The 16,503-nt window shown below is 53.1% G+C and overlaps 1 protein-coding gene across 7 annotated transcripts in view; it reads left to right on the forward strand.

The window, feature by feature from the left end:
* The first annotated feature begins 581 nt into the window (after positions 1 to 581).
* KIRREL3 (kirre like nephrin family adhesion molecule 3) overlaps positions 582 to 16,503 on the forward strand; it is a 316,820-nt gene continuing 300,898 nt past the window's right edge. For 3 of the 7 annotated variants that reach the window (XM_080567531.1, XM_080567530.1, XM_080567532.1), the window contains exon 1: positions 599 to 784. In XM_080567531.1, coding sequence (XP_080423657.1) covers positions 724 to 784 — 61 coding nt within the window. In that variant the 5' untranslated portion in view covers positions 599 to 723. Of the gene's footprint in view, positions 785 to 16,503 lie in introns of all 7 variants that reach the window. The other 4 variants (XM_080567526.1, XM_080567529.1, XM_080567528.1 and 1 more) reach the window with 3 other exon arrangements.

Below are 16,503 nucleotides of genomic sequence, written 5' to 3' on the forward strand. Positions count from 1 at the left end.
CGTTTAAAAGACAAGGCAGCAGTCCCGTGTGCCCTTCCTGGAAGATCCCCCCCCCAGCACGTGTGAGCGGACGGGCAGAGGAGGTCCCCTGGGGGAGGGGATAGGGATTTTTGGTCTCCCCCAGGGCACGATTTGAGGGGGTAGCTCAGTGTAGCCCCCCCAAACACACCTGGAGGAGCACGGGCTGCCCTGTAGGGGGGTGGAGGGGCGCTGAGGGGCAGCCCCCTTGAAGTTAAAGGATTCGGGGGAGGGGGGGGCACAGAGCTGCGCGCATCGCTGCTCCCTTATTGTGCTGCAGAAATACCTGCGCCCGCCTCCGCATAATCCCACCACCACCTCAACTTTGCAGCCACCGCGATTTAATTGAATTTAATTTTATTGGATGGAGGGGGGAGGGGGGGGGGGGATTTACGTTCCCCCCCTCCCCCCCCCCCCTTCCCTCCACCAAAGCCGGAGCCTGGAAGGGGGTGGGCGAGCCCGGGCTGCGCGCAAGTTACTCCCCCTCGCCCCATCCATCCCTCCATCCATCCCTCCCTCCCTCCCCGAGCCGGGCCACTCAAGGCAGCGCTGCCGGGGGAGGAGCTGGGGGGGGGGCGGCGGCGGCAGCGATGGAGCCGGGCGAGCGGAGCCGGCGGGCGGCGGCGGCGGCCTGAGCCCCCCGCCGGCGGCGGCAGCGGCAGCAGCGGGGCCCCCCTACCCCCGGCGCCGAGCCCACCCTGAGGAATGAGCGCTTTCCAGGCAGACCTCCTCCTCCTCCTGCTCGCCTGCTTCCTCCTCAGCCACGGTAGGAGCCGGCGCCGCACTTTAGTTTCCGAGCCCCCCTCCTCGGTCCCCCTGCGCCCCCCGGGTGCGTTTGGTGCTCGGCGCCCGGGGGGAGGACGGAGGGGGGGGGGAGGGTGGTCGGGGGGTTGCGGAGTTTTTTGTGTGTGTGGTTTTTTTTTTTGCATGCATCCATGCCTTAAAAATATATATCTTTAGCATGCAAATGAGTTATTTCTGCTCCAGCTCCGCTAATTAGATCGTGGTTGTGTGTAAACACGGCATTGCTCAGCAACAGCCCCCCTGTTTCCACCCCCCCACCCCCCCGTTGGCGATGTTGGGGTGTGGGGGGGCGATGCTGGGTGCTTTGGGGGCAGCAGGGGCCGGCTGCAGCCCGGGATTGCCGCTGGCTGCAGGGCTGGGGAGCGCTTTGCTCCTGGGGGGGGACAGTTGCTGTGAAAGCAGCCAGCCGAGAAGGGGGAACCCCTGCGACTTTATTTTTTGGGGGCGTTGGGGGGGGGGGGTGCATCGAGCTCCCACCTCCCCGGCAGCACAGGAGCGGGGAAGGAGCTCGGGGATCTGCAGGAATTTCCCCGGTAACTTTGCTGTCGGCTTGTCCTCTCCCCAACAAGAAGGGTTTTGGGGGCGATTTGGGCAGCCGTATCCGCTGTGCTGCTGCGTGCCTGTCCCTGGGCGATCCGTCACCTGTGGAGGACGCGGAGCTACAGCCAGAGCCGAGCTCCTTTCTGTCTGCTGCTCATCCCTTCGCCGTGCTGGAGCCAAATGCCATCTGTGGCACGCTGCCGTGGTCCCCAAGCCAGGGCTGCTTTTGTCAGGGTACGGCTTGGGGTTGCTTTAAAAAAAAAAAAAAAGAAAGAATAAACCCATACAGCTAGTCCATCTGTTGATTAAATGAAGGATAAAACTTTTGGAGAGAGTGGAGCTTCTCAGCGGGCAGCTGGTTTTTTGCTCAGCCAGACACTGCTGCTGAACATTTCCCACCATACGCCGCGTTCCCCCCTGTTTGCTGGGCAGCGACGCCGTGTTTAGAGGTGGCTGCACTTCTGCTTGTCCTTACTGCTTCTCTTCCTTGGCTTGGATGCGATGCTGAGCTCTTGCTCTGCCCTCCCTTCCCCTTTTCTCTTTCCCTCTCTCTGCTTGTACTAATATTCCTTCAGGGAGAAAGCTGTGTTTGCATTCGCCTTTGCTTCTGCACAAAAGAAACCCACTGTGTCTTCCATGTAGATTTCTGGCTGAACAAATTTGAACTCTCCCTGGTACAGCAGGGCAGCAGCAGGTCTGGGGATAGAAGCAATTTGGAAGCTTATGCCTGGCCTTCTTGTTTCTCTCCCTGTTCCCCTGAATAACTCAACTCCCTGCAGGTCAAATGGCAGTTTGCTAGCAGAGCCGAAGAAGTTTGTCTGAGATCCAGCGGGGATTTGTTTCTGTTTTTCTCCCCCTCCTATTCCCTTCTGCAGCCGTTATTTTTAATAAGGGCTAATGCACTTTTTAATAGTGCTTGTGTTCGGAAGCTGCCTCGGCTCTGCTGCGCGTAGCTGGAGCTCAGTTGATTTGTCTCCCCGTCTGCACCGTCAGGAGCATGCATCTGGTACCTTGCTTATTCATGCCGGCTTACGAGGCAGGGAGACGGTGCCTTGGCGAGCGTTTCAGGCTGTTTGCTCCTGCAGGAAGAACCGAGTGCATCTCTGAGGAGTTGCTTCTTGCAGTACGTGAGAAGGGGGCTGTCGGCAGCCTTGTGGTTTTTCCCTTTGGGGTGAAGCCATGCAAAGGATCCCCAACAGGATTAAATGCAAAAGATTCCTTAAACCACATGGTTCTTTGGGGAAAGGGTGGCCTGGATGTAGGAACGGAAGCTTATTTTGTAGCATATGTTGTGTTTGCCTCCCCTGGTGTGTCCTGATGTGGCGCTTGCTTTTGGGGGGCAACAGGGCTTGTAGCAGCGGGGGCTGCAGGAGGGGATGCGATGTGTGCATCCAGAGGGTGTCTGTGCCCTGCTCTGGAGGGAGCTGGTGGGCCAAAACTCACTTGAAGGAATAATTAAAATGGCTTGACCCTGCCAATAAAGAGTTTCAGTGGCTCCTTTCTGTGAGCAAGGGGTAGGCAGGAGCTGCATTTGCTTGCCTGGAAAAGTAAAGTGGCTTACAGGGATTTGCCATAATAAGGCAGGCAGGACTTACAATCCTCTGAGCCAAGGGCAGCCTGGATGGGAGGATGATCTCTGCAGAAAACATCTCTCAGGATCCATGGTCCAGACACTAGCTTAAAGAAACCCAACAACCTCCCTTACACCAAAGCCCCTCTGTGAGAAGGGCATTTTCCTTCACCAAATCTGTGCCCTTGGGTTCGTACTTCACGGGCCCTGTGCCTTCTTGTGGCACGCCGGCTTCCTGCTGTTTCAGCCCTGCAGGCAGAAACTTGGGCTGGTGCTGAGCTCACAGGGAGGGTGCTGGGGGCTCCCTGCCCTGTGCCGTTGCAGCCGGGCTCTGAGCATGAGCATCGGTCAGGGCGGAGGAACTCCTGCAGCTGGCTTCTGTGCCTCTCTTGAGGTGACGCAGGAAGAACCAAGTGCCTTTCCTGGACCTTCTGGTGTCTTTCATCCTTGCACGTGGTCTGAAGCAGCCTGATTTCTTTCTCTGAAAGTTGCCAGCTTGGGGTTTTCCCACAGGGCTGTCTTTCCCTCGGTGCTACCTGCTCTTCTGCCTGGTCCCCAGGACCCGTGCCTGGAGCACATCTTTGGTGCAAAGCGAGATGAAGTCGCAGCAGGACTTTCCTCCTGCTGGGACAAGACGTGTGGTGCCCCTTCTTCTGTGAGACGAAATCGCTGCTGCCATGAAGCCAGCTGCCCTTACCTCTGGCTGGTGAATCGCTTGCCCTCCTGGTGCTCCGGCCTCATCCAAACTGGGTGAGGCTGGAAGCCACTGGGTGGGGAAAGTGGCCTGGCTGTGAGGGCTGGGGGAAGGAGCAGCCCTGAAGACACACACACACAGCTGCCACCTCCTCTTGCTGCCCTGCATTGTAATAACCTAGATGAATTTGGCAGGATCTGAAATTTATCTTGGATGGGAATATTCCTGCCTGTCTAGGAAACTCTTTCCAAAGACATGCTTGCTTTCCCTCAGGGCGATGAAGACCAAGCTCTCTGGGTGTTGCAGCGTAAGATTTCCTCCACCGCAGATCGCTTGGTTCTTTCATAAAATAAATTCCTGGCAATCAAACCAGGATCTTCTGTCAGAGGGACCCGTTATTTGCAGCGGTAGCTCAGCTTCCTAGTGGCTTGTCACCAGGCCCCAGGTGAGAAAGGTGGAGTTAGGCTGATGAGTGAAACCAGACCGATCCCACCCACCACCAGCACCTGGGGCCAGGGGAGCCTGAGGAAGGTTTCAGGGAACAAAAATGCCAGCCTGCGGGGAGGTGGGTGAGTGTGCAAGGGCTGGTGACTGCTCCCCACTGAGCCTGGAGAGTGCAAGGGGCACCTGGGGCTCTTCTGCCTTCAGCAACTGTGGGCCAAAGCAGAGCCTGCTAATGAGAAGTGAAGAAGTTTGTGGTGGCAATCCCTCCTTAAAGTTGATCCCCCTGCCCTGCAGAGAGCAGGGTAAGTTTGCAGGGGAAACGCCTCAGCCTGTTTCCGAAACCCAGCAGGTGAATCTCCACTCTGGGAGGGCTGGTAGGGAAGCATACGGGTGGTACTGAAGTGCCATCCAGGTGGTTCTGTCCTGGGGGAACAGTGCAGGATTGCCTCCTCCAACGTCTATTTTAACACAGCTTAATTCCTGCATGCTCCCTCATTTGACTTCTGTACCTCCTGCAGCGAGATTCACAGGCAGACCGCAGCCACCTTTGCTCAGGCTGGCTTTCTTGCAAGGTTTCAGAGATTTGAAAAGCCCACGAGGGAGGAGCCGTGCCTTTGTTCAGGTGCCCTTTGCCAGAGGGAGAAAAGCGAGGAGAAACACCTGCCCTGATGCTAACACTGCATCCCCGACCGCCTTCCCCTTCTGAGGTGGCGTGGACGTCTCAGGGCAGTTTGCACACCTTGCACAGCACATTTTGGGCAGGTGGCGGCCAGTTCGGGGCTTTCCTGTCCTTTTACAGGGACACCAGTCAGAGCAGGAGCGTGTGCTGAAAGGCCTGACAGGTTACCAGCGCTGCGTGTCACCAGCTCCCAGGCTCTCTGTAGTCGGACTGCATATGTTAGAATAAAAAGGCTTAATGCTCTTCCTTCTTTTGTAGCCGTAAATAAAGGGGAGAGGCTGACGTGCACCTTAGGTTGTGAGTTGGCTGAGGATCAAGGTCTTTGAATAAACTGTTTTCTTACAAGCAGACTGTGAGGGAGAGCGTGGCTCACTTCAAACCTCTGATTTAATGATCAGTTTTGTAAGTTTGTGCCGTGCTCCTGGCATTTAGCTCCTCAGCATGCTGGGTGGAGGGACCGGATGAAATTGCGGCTGGAGAACTGGCTTTACATCGCTTCCCAGCTCCTTCCAGTAGGATTTAACAACTTTTCTCTCTCCTTTATTTTTGTTAACTTATTTTTAAGACCAGCGAATTTATAACAACAATTGATGAAGGCCTTAATTTAGCTTCTGTTCAGGAGCAACGCCAGTCTTCCCATGACTTCATTGGGTGCTGCTTCTGGACAGAGAGACACGGAACAGCAGTGACTGTGTGCAAGCTTATTTTATAAATCAATAGGTAGTGAAACAAATTGGTTGTAAATCAGTCTCCAGCTTTTTTGCTGGGATTTGAAGCAGTTGGGGAAGCTGCAAGTTTTTAAGGTGGTCTGCCCTGCCTTGGGGCTGGCAGGGGTCCCGGCTCCTGCAGGGGGGGTTTGAGTCCATGGCCCGTGGGATTACCTTCAAACATGCCAGGAAAAGCACAGGACTTCTTTTGGCTGGGGAGAAACTAAGTTCAAAGACTGAGATGCTCCTTCCAGGTAAGGGTTGAACAGCAGGATTCTGACATGCACCCAGAACTCGAGCGTTTCTGTTCCCCTGCTTCACTGCACCCTGGGGCATGCCTCTGCTCCAGGCTACTGGGAGAGGGAAGAGGAGAACCTCCACTTCTGATCTGTGGGTCGTGGTGGGACAGAGTTAGCACTGGGTTCTGGTCTTGAAAACGGTGGCCTGCCAGCTGGATATGCCTTTTGAGTGTGGTCAGGCTGGTTGTTTGCTGCATTGCTGGTGGGACCCAGATCGTGTTCGCCTCTCCCTGGAGGCAGTAGCAGCCTTCAAAGTGGACCAGGAGGAGCTGTAGGTCACTGGGCTGTTACATGGCTCTTCCTCTTACTGTGCTGCATTAAGCAGCTGAACGCCGAAATAATCTTTGAGCTGTACCTCTGGCAGCGGGCTCTAGGCTCCTGCCTCTTTTTGTCACATGCTATGCAAGTAGGAGGTGGAACACTTGCATTGTTAAATTCAGATGCCAACTTCAGGATGAGATCTTGTCTTAGTGTGTTCGTTCAACGCCCCCACTTGCAATGGAAGCTACAGCAAGCTTTTGGTCTGTACCGTTTGGGGCTCTCGTGGTGGAGCAGGATATAATTGTTTTTGAGGGCTCTGCCATAACTGCTGTTCGTTAACCATTGATGCAAGCACATCAGACTTTCAACTAGGATAATAGATGCTGTCTTTTGTTTCCAATTACATTGTGCTTGGTGGAATTGCTGCACAGGTTTGATATGTATGTGGTCAGCTCGTGGATAATTCACCTCTGGGTACTCGTGAGTTCACGTTCTTGGGCCCGTTGTTGTCATTTTCAGTATGGCACGTGGCACTGCCATGTCGTGTACGCCTTGTCTGGGCGTGCCAGGGTCTGGCTGGATGCTACAGCACCTAAGGACTAAAAATTTCAGGTGCTCTTTGGGTGAACAACCCTGTCTTTGTGAGAGGGGAAATACACAAAAAGTTCAGTAATTTTTTTTGGAAGTGTGCCACTGAGCAGGACACATGCTGCGAGCTACAGGAACCTTGCTAATTACAGATTAAATGTGCACTGAGGGTGGAAGGGATAAAGTTTCTTAAACTTACTGTCGGATGAAGGATCAAAGCTCTGTGCTATGGGTCCAGTATTGCTTTATTTTCCCCCAGGCAGGGAGTGAGTGGGAGAAGCCATTGGGTTTGTAGTCCCACCTTATGTTTTGGGTAGGTATTCATGTGTTAATGCTGCCTAACTCGTTAAAAGATGAGAAAGGAGATGCTTCTCCTTCTCAGGCTTTACCCTGCCCCCCTCCACTAGCATAAATGAGTATTCAAGCTGTATGCTGCCAGTCAGTAAATGTCAATATTGGATAAGTGTTTCCTTTATATCACTGCAATTTAGCATAAGCTGCTTGGAAACAAATGTCTTCCATAAGCATGAGGTGTTTCAGTAAGTACACAGTCAACATTACTATGAGGATTAAATAAATGTCAGCCCCACTTGTGTGCTCTGCAACAAGTTAAGACAGCCAAACTTGCGTAATGGCCGGTGTGGCAGCGACAACAGGAGGGAATTCACACGCCTCTGCTGCGAGCCTGGGCTGGAAGGAGCCGCGTTGCGTGACGGTACCTGGGTGCCCAGGGGATAGAGACGGGGGCTGCAGATCCCCCTTCCAGCTGGGGATGTGACGGCATGGGGAGCTAGGGGATGCATGAGATGTCTTCCCTCCAGGCTAGCAGGTCTGCTCTGGAAAGAGCCTTTCTTTGACGCTGGCTGGCAGCCCGCAGCAGAAAACTTGGTTTGGCCGATGTTGGCTCGGGCAGGTGGAGATGCTGGCGCAGCACGTGTACCCCAGTGCAGATGTGCCCAGGCACCAGTGCCCAGATGAATCTGCCTCTGCCATTTCCAGTGCAAACTGGGAGCTGCTTGGCTGCCATTTGCTGTCACTGGGAAGTGGGGCTGAGAGCTGAGGCTTGGCTGTTGTCTGCTTTGCAGGGGGGAATGTGTTGTGCTTTGAGCACCGCCTGTAAGCTCCACACTTGCCTATGGCTGAAGGCTTCCCAAAGCTGCTGTGGTGCGGGCCATCATTAGTCCGTGCTGGCAAGGCTTAGGCATGTGAAGATAAATGAGGGGAGATGGTAACCTCTGGCTGCTCTACCTTCAGCTGCAATAGTTTCTCTCTGCCAAGCAGGCAAGGGGACCTGGCTGCTTTAAAGGGAACTAAATCCAGCCAGCACATTAAGGTGCTGCTTCATTGTCAGCAGAAGCTCAAATCCTTTTCTCAAGCTGCTCGTGCAAGAAGCCCTGCTCTTTACCAGTTCTCCCTTTGCATCTCCACTAGTCACCCGGAGATGTCACTGGATGCTGACTTAGTGGGTCTGTGGCAAGCTTTGTGCCTTCTGCCAGCGGGGAGAGAAAATGTGGGAGCACGGTGGGGGGCTGAGCTGGACAAGTCTCCATCCCCAGCAGTGCAGAACTGCTGCTTTCTCCCCAGCTGGCAAGTAGCTGACTACAGTTGCTTGTTCCCAGCTGCATGAGAATAACTGGAGACAAAATCGTTAGCAGCCAGATGAGCCTTATCAGCTCCTCTAGTGCCTCTCTGCCTCCGGTCCGTGTGGGCTTGCTACCCTGTGGAGTGTGTATTTTAATGGCTGGCCGTTGTTGTTCCAGGTGACTTGAGCAGAGATCGCAGTCGTGTCCTAGGAGCCCCTGTGAGCAGTCGGAGGCTTTGCTGCTGGTCCATGGAGCTGTGTCTAACTGCGGCTCTCGCCTCGCTAGGCTGCGCGTTTATAGCGCTGAAGAAGCAGCTCGTGGACGTGTGGGGTGTCTTAAATTCAGACCGCGGGCAGGGAGCACTGGGGGTCCGCAGGGGTAGGAGTGCCCAAGTATTTAGAATACCAAAGCAGGTCACCTGGCAGAGCTGATGCAGTTTGTATCCTCACTTTTTCGGTTCAGCCTGGCGGTGGCAGCAGCAGCGCTTGCATGGAGCCATGCAGCCAGCTCCGACCTGCCAGCGCCGGGCTCCTTTGGAGAGGCACAAGGAGACCTGGTGGGTCCAACAAGCCTGTGTCTGGCACCCCGGTCCCTTCCCCGTCCTGGGCTGCAGGGATGCTGCTGGGGATGCGGTGGGAGAAGAGCACTGGTCACCCCCTAGCACGGTTGGACATGTCTCCTATCAATCCCTAAGGAATAGGGCAGATCGTGGGGTGACCCTCGCAGGGAGCAGCATGTAGCAGTGGTGGAGATGCCTTCACCTTGCTCAAAAAGCAGAAGGGGTGAGGGTATAGGAAGGGAGTGAGGGGCTGTGCCAGACCCACCAGCGACAATTGTGCCCAAGCCTGGTGGCATGGCAGAGAGAGGTGACAAACAGCCAGCGCACAGTGGGGGGTGAGGGGGCACGGGGCGACCTCCTGCAGCGAGCAGATGCCATCGCTGGTCAGCGGTGCCTTGCTGGGTGGCTTTTTACTCTTTTACTCTTTTCCATGAGCTAATCTCAGGGTGAGGTTTAACACTCCTCCCTCCTTCTGGCTGTGTCTTTAACAAGCTGGGAGTGACAGGGCTGCCCCCCCCCGCCCCTCCCCAAGTGCTGAAGAAACAGCACCAACAGATGCTAAAATTAGGCACAGCTGTTTGCAGTGTTTTGTCCTCCTGATCACAGTCTGACACTGTCTATGCTTATTCCTCGTCTTGTCCAGAGACTGGAAAGGTTTAAGATATCAAAGCTTTGAGTGGCTGTAAATTAACTCCTTGTGCCTAAGCTGAAGCCTGCCTTACTGGCAGAGGGTAGATTTCTTGTGATTTCCTTTATTTGTACTCATAATAATGGAAATTGCCTATCTTGAGGTTACCAGGCATGTTCTGTCAGTACTTGAGAGGCAGTACTGGCAAGGTTTTCCTTTTCTCACAAGCTTCCCCAAGGGAAATATCTTCAGCCCTGCTGTCCCTCAGCCTTGACTTGCACAAACCCAGTTCCTGAGTGCAGCCGGGATAACTGCGGCAGCCCATCGCAGGCTGCGGGTGCCCAAAGCTGTCCTCATCGAGCACCGCATCGGGGACACCGTGCTCTGCTCCCGCCTTGGAGAGGTGGAGGATTTACCACGTGCTTTTGCTTGGTTGGTATGCGGAGGTCAAGTCTGTACATTGGTCGGTGGGGTGGGTGCCTACCCCAAGTGGTTTCTGGGGTGGGTTTCTCCTGTAGGTGAATGTAGGAGTCTTTTTCTTTGTTTTTGAAAGAGATGATGGCTGTCTGTGTTGCCTGCTGCCCCTTGGAAAATGTTCCTTCCCCTTCGCTTGGGTTGCAGCGTAGGGGCTTAGTGTCAATGGTGCTGAGATGTATGCTTCAGAAAGGGCAGGAGGGGGAAACTTCATGGGAGAGCAGAAGGGCCTTTTTCTGTCAAGCCCAGCGCAGTGTAAATGTCACCTGCTGACAGATCTGTGATGATAGCGGCAGCAGCAGCACTGCTGGGCTGAGCGCGAGTTGGGGTCTTGCTTGGTGTTGTAAGTCTGAGGGATTGTTTTTTTGGTTTTTTTTTTTTTTTTTTGCATCTTGTGTCTATCTCCTGCAGCAGGAACAGTTTCTGAAGATTCTTCTTGCTCCGGTCATACTTAAAATGATAATGTTGGTTTAAGATCGACCTCGTGATAAGCTAGGGAACACGGTGCCCCTTGAAGTCTTCAAAGCCCCCTTCCATCAAATGGGCTGGGTGGAGAGGCAAATGGCAGGGCACTCACGTTGCCACACTTCGGATGCAAGCCTCCTCCTGAGGTTGTGTTTCCTTTTGAATAGCGGACACCTCTCACCTTCCCCTTCTTCTCTGGGAGCTGCCGACTGCGTCAAGGTGGTGTCTGCTACGCTCGTGCAGCTTCTTGTGTAGTATCAGTGATCTCCCAAATCTGCCTTTTTTTCCCTCACTTTCTGTGGTGGAAGCAAACCAGAAGGGGGACCTGATGACCAGGCGAAGCAGTTTTTTTCTGGGAGCAAGTAGGGGAAGAGCGTAAAACATATCCGTTTGCTCAAGAGAGAAGTGCCCTGTGCATGTGCCATATGGCTGGATGCTCTCTGATGAGGTCTGTGCATCGGTGCTTGTAGGGAACTCTTCATCCACCACCTTGATTTCTCTGCAGCAGGGAGGTTTCCTTCTACGGTTTGGCTTTCTCCCAGGCATGCACAGAAATCCATGTAGTGCTTGTAACCTGTGCAAGTTGCTGCTGACTTGAGCGGATCAGAGTTTCTGTCCCAGTGGAAGCTTCTCATTCGAAATCAGGAAGAAAAGCTGAAGTTTCTGAAACTTGCTGTCGAACAGGAGATGTCCAAGAATTGTGGATTGGAAACTTTGAGGTGGACTTGTCAAAATATTGCGCTTTGATATTTGCAGTCTTAACACTGAGCTTGGCAAGGTGCTTTTCAGCGCACTGACTGTTGCGAGTGCCACTTGTCTGATGGGTGAAGGGGAGTGGGAAGCTGTTGAAGAAGCTATTTGACTGACGATTCCTGGCCACCCTTCCCTGGGGTTTGGAAATAGGATGGATATAAATCTCTTCTTGCCTTTGGACCTGCCCGATGAACCCACCATGACAGCTCGCACGGCATGCTGAGTTGTCACAGCACGTGTAATGCTAGGACAGTGTTAACCTGATCTGTAAAGCATCTTGTGTAGGTTCAGTGCAGTTAGGTGTTGGCTTGACACAGCTGATTTCCCTTGGTCTGTTTGTGTGCTTTTCTACCCATGCTCTGTGCGCCAGCAGGACATCGTGTACCTGTACGGGCCCTACTTGGTCCTCACCGAAAGCCCCTTAAAATCTGCTTGTAATTGTTAGAAAATATGGAAATATTAAAAAGGCGCCAATGATATTCGTCTGGCCCTGGTGCATTGAGCAGGTAAAGACAGGACCTTAAGAGGCAATTGAAGAGATTGATGGGCAGTAATGGGCGTAATAGTAATTTTTGTCCTGTGTTTTTAATAGTGATTGACGACAAACGCAGCTGGAGCCCCCGTGTGGAGACCAAGAGATGCAGTTAAATTACAGAGGCTTAACTTAATGAGGCCATGTAATAAAAATGAGGCATAATGAGCAAAGTCTAATAGTACTATTATGCTTGGGAGTGCTCTGGCTGAGAGCTGAGAAGGCAGCAGGGATGCTCTTTTGGGCAGGAAAGGCTTTGGCTGGATGAAGATGAGGCTGGGAACATTCGGGAGACTTGGAAAAAAAATGTTGGCTAGCCACGTCCCCACCTGCTTACCAGTGGAGGTGGGATGAATGAGCAGGTAGATGCCAGTCTGGGCTACGTGGGGTTTGATCCCTTTTTGTGTGGCTTTGGGCAAGCCTCTGCTGCTCTGGGTTTTAGTCACTTTATGCAGCCCCGTGGACGTCCACGTGGGCATCGTGGCTACACAGACCAAATCACGAGGGGTTCGGGTTTTGTGGCAGGAAGGGAAAGCAACGAGGCAGGATACTGGGAGCTGGCAGGCAGGCTCCAAGGCTCAGCAGGGCTGCGGCGGGCTGGCACACCAGCACCTTGGTGCAGGGGCTTGGTGCTGCAGCTTGCGTTGGCTGGATCGGGCCCTTCGGGGGGCGGAGGTGGGAGGCGGATTAGCGTCTGCAGAACAGTTACGTCCCCGCTGCTGTTAAATGTAGTTAAACTTGAGCGACTTCTAATCTAATAATGAAAGGAAGAGAAATAAGTGTTCTCAGTGATGCATGCCCCTCACAGTAAGTACTAATTGAAAACAGATATTTACTTTAAAATGAAAATGTAATACGATAAATGGTGGGCTGAGAATTTCGCGCACGTAGGAGGGAGAAGCGAGCGCAAGCAGACTCCCATCTGCTCTGCCCAAGCTGTGGGGCCGACGAGGAGCACAATTTCCCACACCATGGGGTCAGTGGGTCAGGAAGCGCAGAGAAAGAGCCCGAGGCTTGTGTTAGAGCAGAGCTCAGAGCTGTAATCTGCTGAAATTGGGGTGCGTTTGGGTTCTCGTCTGACCTTGGACTGCAGAGGACCTTCCAAGCTGCACTGCTGTTCCTCCTCCTACACTTTGCAGATTTTTTTCTATACGAAGCTCTTGGGGAAGATGTTAAGCCTTTTAAGACTGGGGAAGCATCATCTCCCTTGATGCTAGCATCATGGGGATGGGCAGTGGTGATGGCCTTCCCAACGATCTGTGCTGCTTCAGACCCACCTCCCTCCCCTGGCTCGTAGCCCTTTCTTGGTAGGAGAGGTGGGAGGTGCTGGGGAGGTGCTGCTGCCTTTTTGGGTGCTGCTGGAGCAGGGTGAGATGCATCTCCAGACCCCTCAGGCCAGCACGAATGGGCCCTGGTCCCTTGGACAGACCACTTGGCTGGGAGTGCCCTGCTGGAGCGATGCTGAAGCCTTGCTTCTTGGGCTCTGTTTGTCCACACACCTCCTGTCCCCTGCAGCTCGTCTCTAGCAAGGCGTTGCTCCACCAGCTGAAGCCAGAGAAGCACTGCTTTTTAAAGCAGTTCATAGGCAAAGTTCAGCGCTGCGTGACCAGTGGCCATTAAAGGATGGGCCCTGACAAAAGCCCTCCCCAGCGCTGTAATCTTTGGAGGGAAGCAGTCTGGACCTAATCCCTTCATGCAGAGCTTCCGCTCGTTTCTTCATATGGGTGCATTTGTATAATTTGCATTCTGCACTCTGATCATATGCATAGAATTCAAATTGAAATGGGGGCTTGAATACATTTGCATGCTAATGAGGCACTGGCTTTATTTATTTATTTGGAGCCCTCTCAGGCAGGCAGCAGCATGCTGGGAAGCAACTTGTGCAGCTCCATCAATGACAGCAGCACGAAGACCCTCACTTTTCCCAAAGCCGACTTTCTCCTGTGCTGGTCCCTGCTCCAGCAGCACTTGGCTCAGCCTTGTGAACCCTTGTGCTGTCCATCGAGACCAAAGGCTGTAAGGTGTCACCTTAACTAGCCAGAGATGCCTCTAAGAGCACACTTGTGCCAGCTGGGAGCAGGCACCGATGTGCCACGAGGTGAAGCCGTGTCGGAGCCGCTTGTAGGCAGCAGCAACCACTTGATGCTGGCTGTGGCTCCGTGGGCAGAATGAGCAGAGCTTGCCCCCCTCCTCCTCTCCTTGACCCTGCAGTAGTGCTCGGGGGGGTGGGGGCACTGCTGGCCTCAGCTACCTGCTGCCCTCGGGGTGCTGCACGTGGGCTTTGCTGGTGATGCCCCATCAGTCCTGCTCTCCTGCCATGTGGAGCTGCTCTGGTTCGCCCGTGCTCTTCTCCCACGATGAGAGCATTTTGGCCTCCGTCAAAGGCAGCAGTAGAGGAGAAAGTTTAGAAATCTTGAGAAACTGTCAGGTAGAGAAGGGGAAGCAGAGGGCGAGGGGAAAACGGGTTCCCCAAACTACGTGCCGTTACTGGGGAGGAAAAGCCCACACCAAAGCCCAGCTGCTTTGTTGAATCGCAGCCCCACGTTCCTCTGCGTTCCCCCTCCGTGCCCCTCTCTGCAGCAGATGCACCCACTGTAGAACTGAGTGCTCAGCCTTCCCGTGCCAGCTCTCCCTCCCCAGCTGACTTCTGCTGCAGCTGAGTTTACTGCTGGCGTGCTGAAAAACGGCCAAGCGAGGGCATCAGAAGTGGCAGGAGGAATTGGGTCACATTGTGCTGCCCCAGGAGAGCGAGCTTCTCTCCGAGCAGTCTGGCATCCAGTTATTATTGTACGGGGGATGTTAGAGGTTGATAAGGGAGCTGTTCTTACTGCCAGTGGGGCTTATTTGGGGCTTATTGTATGTTCCAGTTTATATTTTAATATAGTCAAAGGTGACTTACAACTTTAATATTAATTTTAAAACCGATTGCTCGAGTTTATCTACGTGAAACCAGATTAATCTCAGTCTTCCTTGATCCTGCTGGTAGCTTTTCTCCCCTGGCTCGAGACACATGTGGCTTGTGTTGCACCAACAAAAGACGAGGACGAAGATGTTTGCGTGGTGATAAATAATTGTCACAGGGTCTGCTTTTCTTCCAGACAAATCTCTGCTCTGAGAGCTTAACAATGGCATCAGTGGGAGCTCTTGCTTTTGTATGAGGTTTTCTGCCTCGGCTTGTGGAGCGGGGCTGTGCCAAACAATGTCCGGCTTTTGTGCTTCCCATAGAAACCTCATTTTGTTGTTGTTTCTCCCTGCTTTTGCAGGCTCTCCATATTACAGTTCCTCTGTGCCGTACTGTGCCACCTGCATCACAATTTCTCACGTGTTCTCTGCGCGCCTGGCAAGGTGTTTTGTGCCCGAGATGACAACATTTGGTGGGTGGAGGTGGCCTTGTGGCAGGGGATCTGGGTGCTGGGCTGGAGGACTCAGCAGCCACCAGAGCTTGGAGATGCTTCTTCCTCTGGGTGCCTGATCCAGGGTGCTTCGAGCCACCTTTAAATCCACCAATACTTAAATGTGATGCATGTTAAGGTGGCTGAGGTTGGGCATCCAAGATATTAGCTGCTTTTGGCAAAATTCAGCATTAATTCCAGACAACTGCATTTCCTCTCTAAGTGGAGGCTGGTGCTCTCTAACATTTTAATAGACGTAAACCTAAATCTTGAGGTTTAATGAATCCCCTTGGCCCAGCTCCGGGACAAGTGCTGGTTCCTTGTGTTGCTGCAGATGCTCTGGGTCTAACAGCAGACTTCGCTGGCGCTGCCAGCCCGTGGAGTGTCAGAGGGTGTTTGGCCTTTGTAATTGGAAGAAAAGGATCAGAGCCAAGTCTCTAGAGTCCTGTGGTCATGAATCCTCGTGTCTTAAGCATCGGTCATCCTGTATTACCTGTGCCACTTGTTAAATTTACCAGAAATAATGAGTTTGCAATGGGCTGTGCTGGGTGTATTCTCCATACCGCAGTGAAGGATTGCTGGAACTGAATGCACAGTAACCAACCCTTAATTTTCTTTTCATTTTGTGTGTGGGATAGTGTTCTGCTCCTACGGCCCCAGTCATCCACAATACCTCCAAAATGCTGTCCATAGCTCTTCTCATCCAAGCCTTATGAAAAAATGCTTTTCAGAACTTGTTATTATATGCAGGATACAGCTTGCTGTATGGAAGTATGCTAGATTGATGGGCTGAGGGCTGACAGCTGAATAAGCTCTGGGCATCTGACAGTGGCAGATAAGGTAAACTGAGGCACAGAATTCTTTGGCAGAGATTGTGCTGGTTTGTATCACAGCAAGGGGGGGAAGGAGGGGAGAGAACAGGGGGCTTCCTTCCCAGAACTGCCCCATCTCCATCTTTCCCCAGGTTGTATTTCAGCCTGGGATGGGAAACCATTAGGCGTTGTGTGCTCACAAGCCAAACAGAAATGATCTCAAGACAGAGATGAGACCGGAGAGTCATTAGAGGCAAGACTTGACATTGTGCAAGTGAACACCAAGCAGCAGCCACATAAATCCCATTTGTTTTACATTTCAGAGCTTAATGAGACAGAAATCACATGGCAATTGTCATATGTGAAGGCAGAGATTGCTAGTTTGCATTTAACTAAAGCAACTGCCGTATGCAGCATCAGTGCCTGAAATTAAGCCGTGATACCTGCTCGCTGCGTTGCTGCTGTAATGCGGGATGCTCCTTGTGCAGCTCAGCACCCTTCCTGTGTGTGTGTGAACCCCTGGCAGCTATCGCCAGGTGGTCCTGGAGGTCACCAGCCTCGTGTTGTGTATTCTCCGAGTAGTGGAGTATCACAGTCTTGCCGTGCAAAGAATTGACGCATGCAGTAGTCAAGTCTGGGAACCCAATTTTTGCATGACTTCCACAGGTTAAGGACGTTCAAAACTCCTGGGATGACCTTTG

The sequence above is a fragment of the Anser brachyrhynchus genome (assembly GCF_964034855.1).
Source record: "Anser brachyrhynchus genome assembly, chromosome: 25".
Lineage (NCBI taxonomy): Eukaryota > Metazoa > Chordata > Aves > Anseriformes > Anatidae > Anser > Anser brachyrhynchus.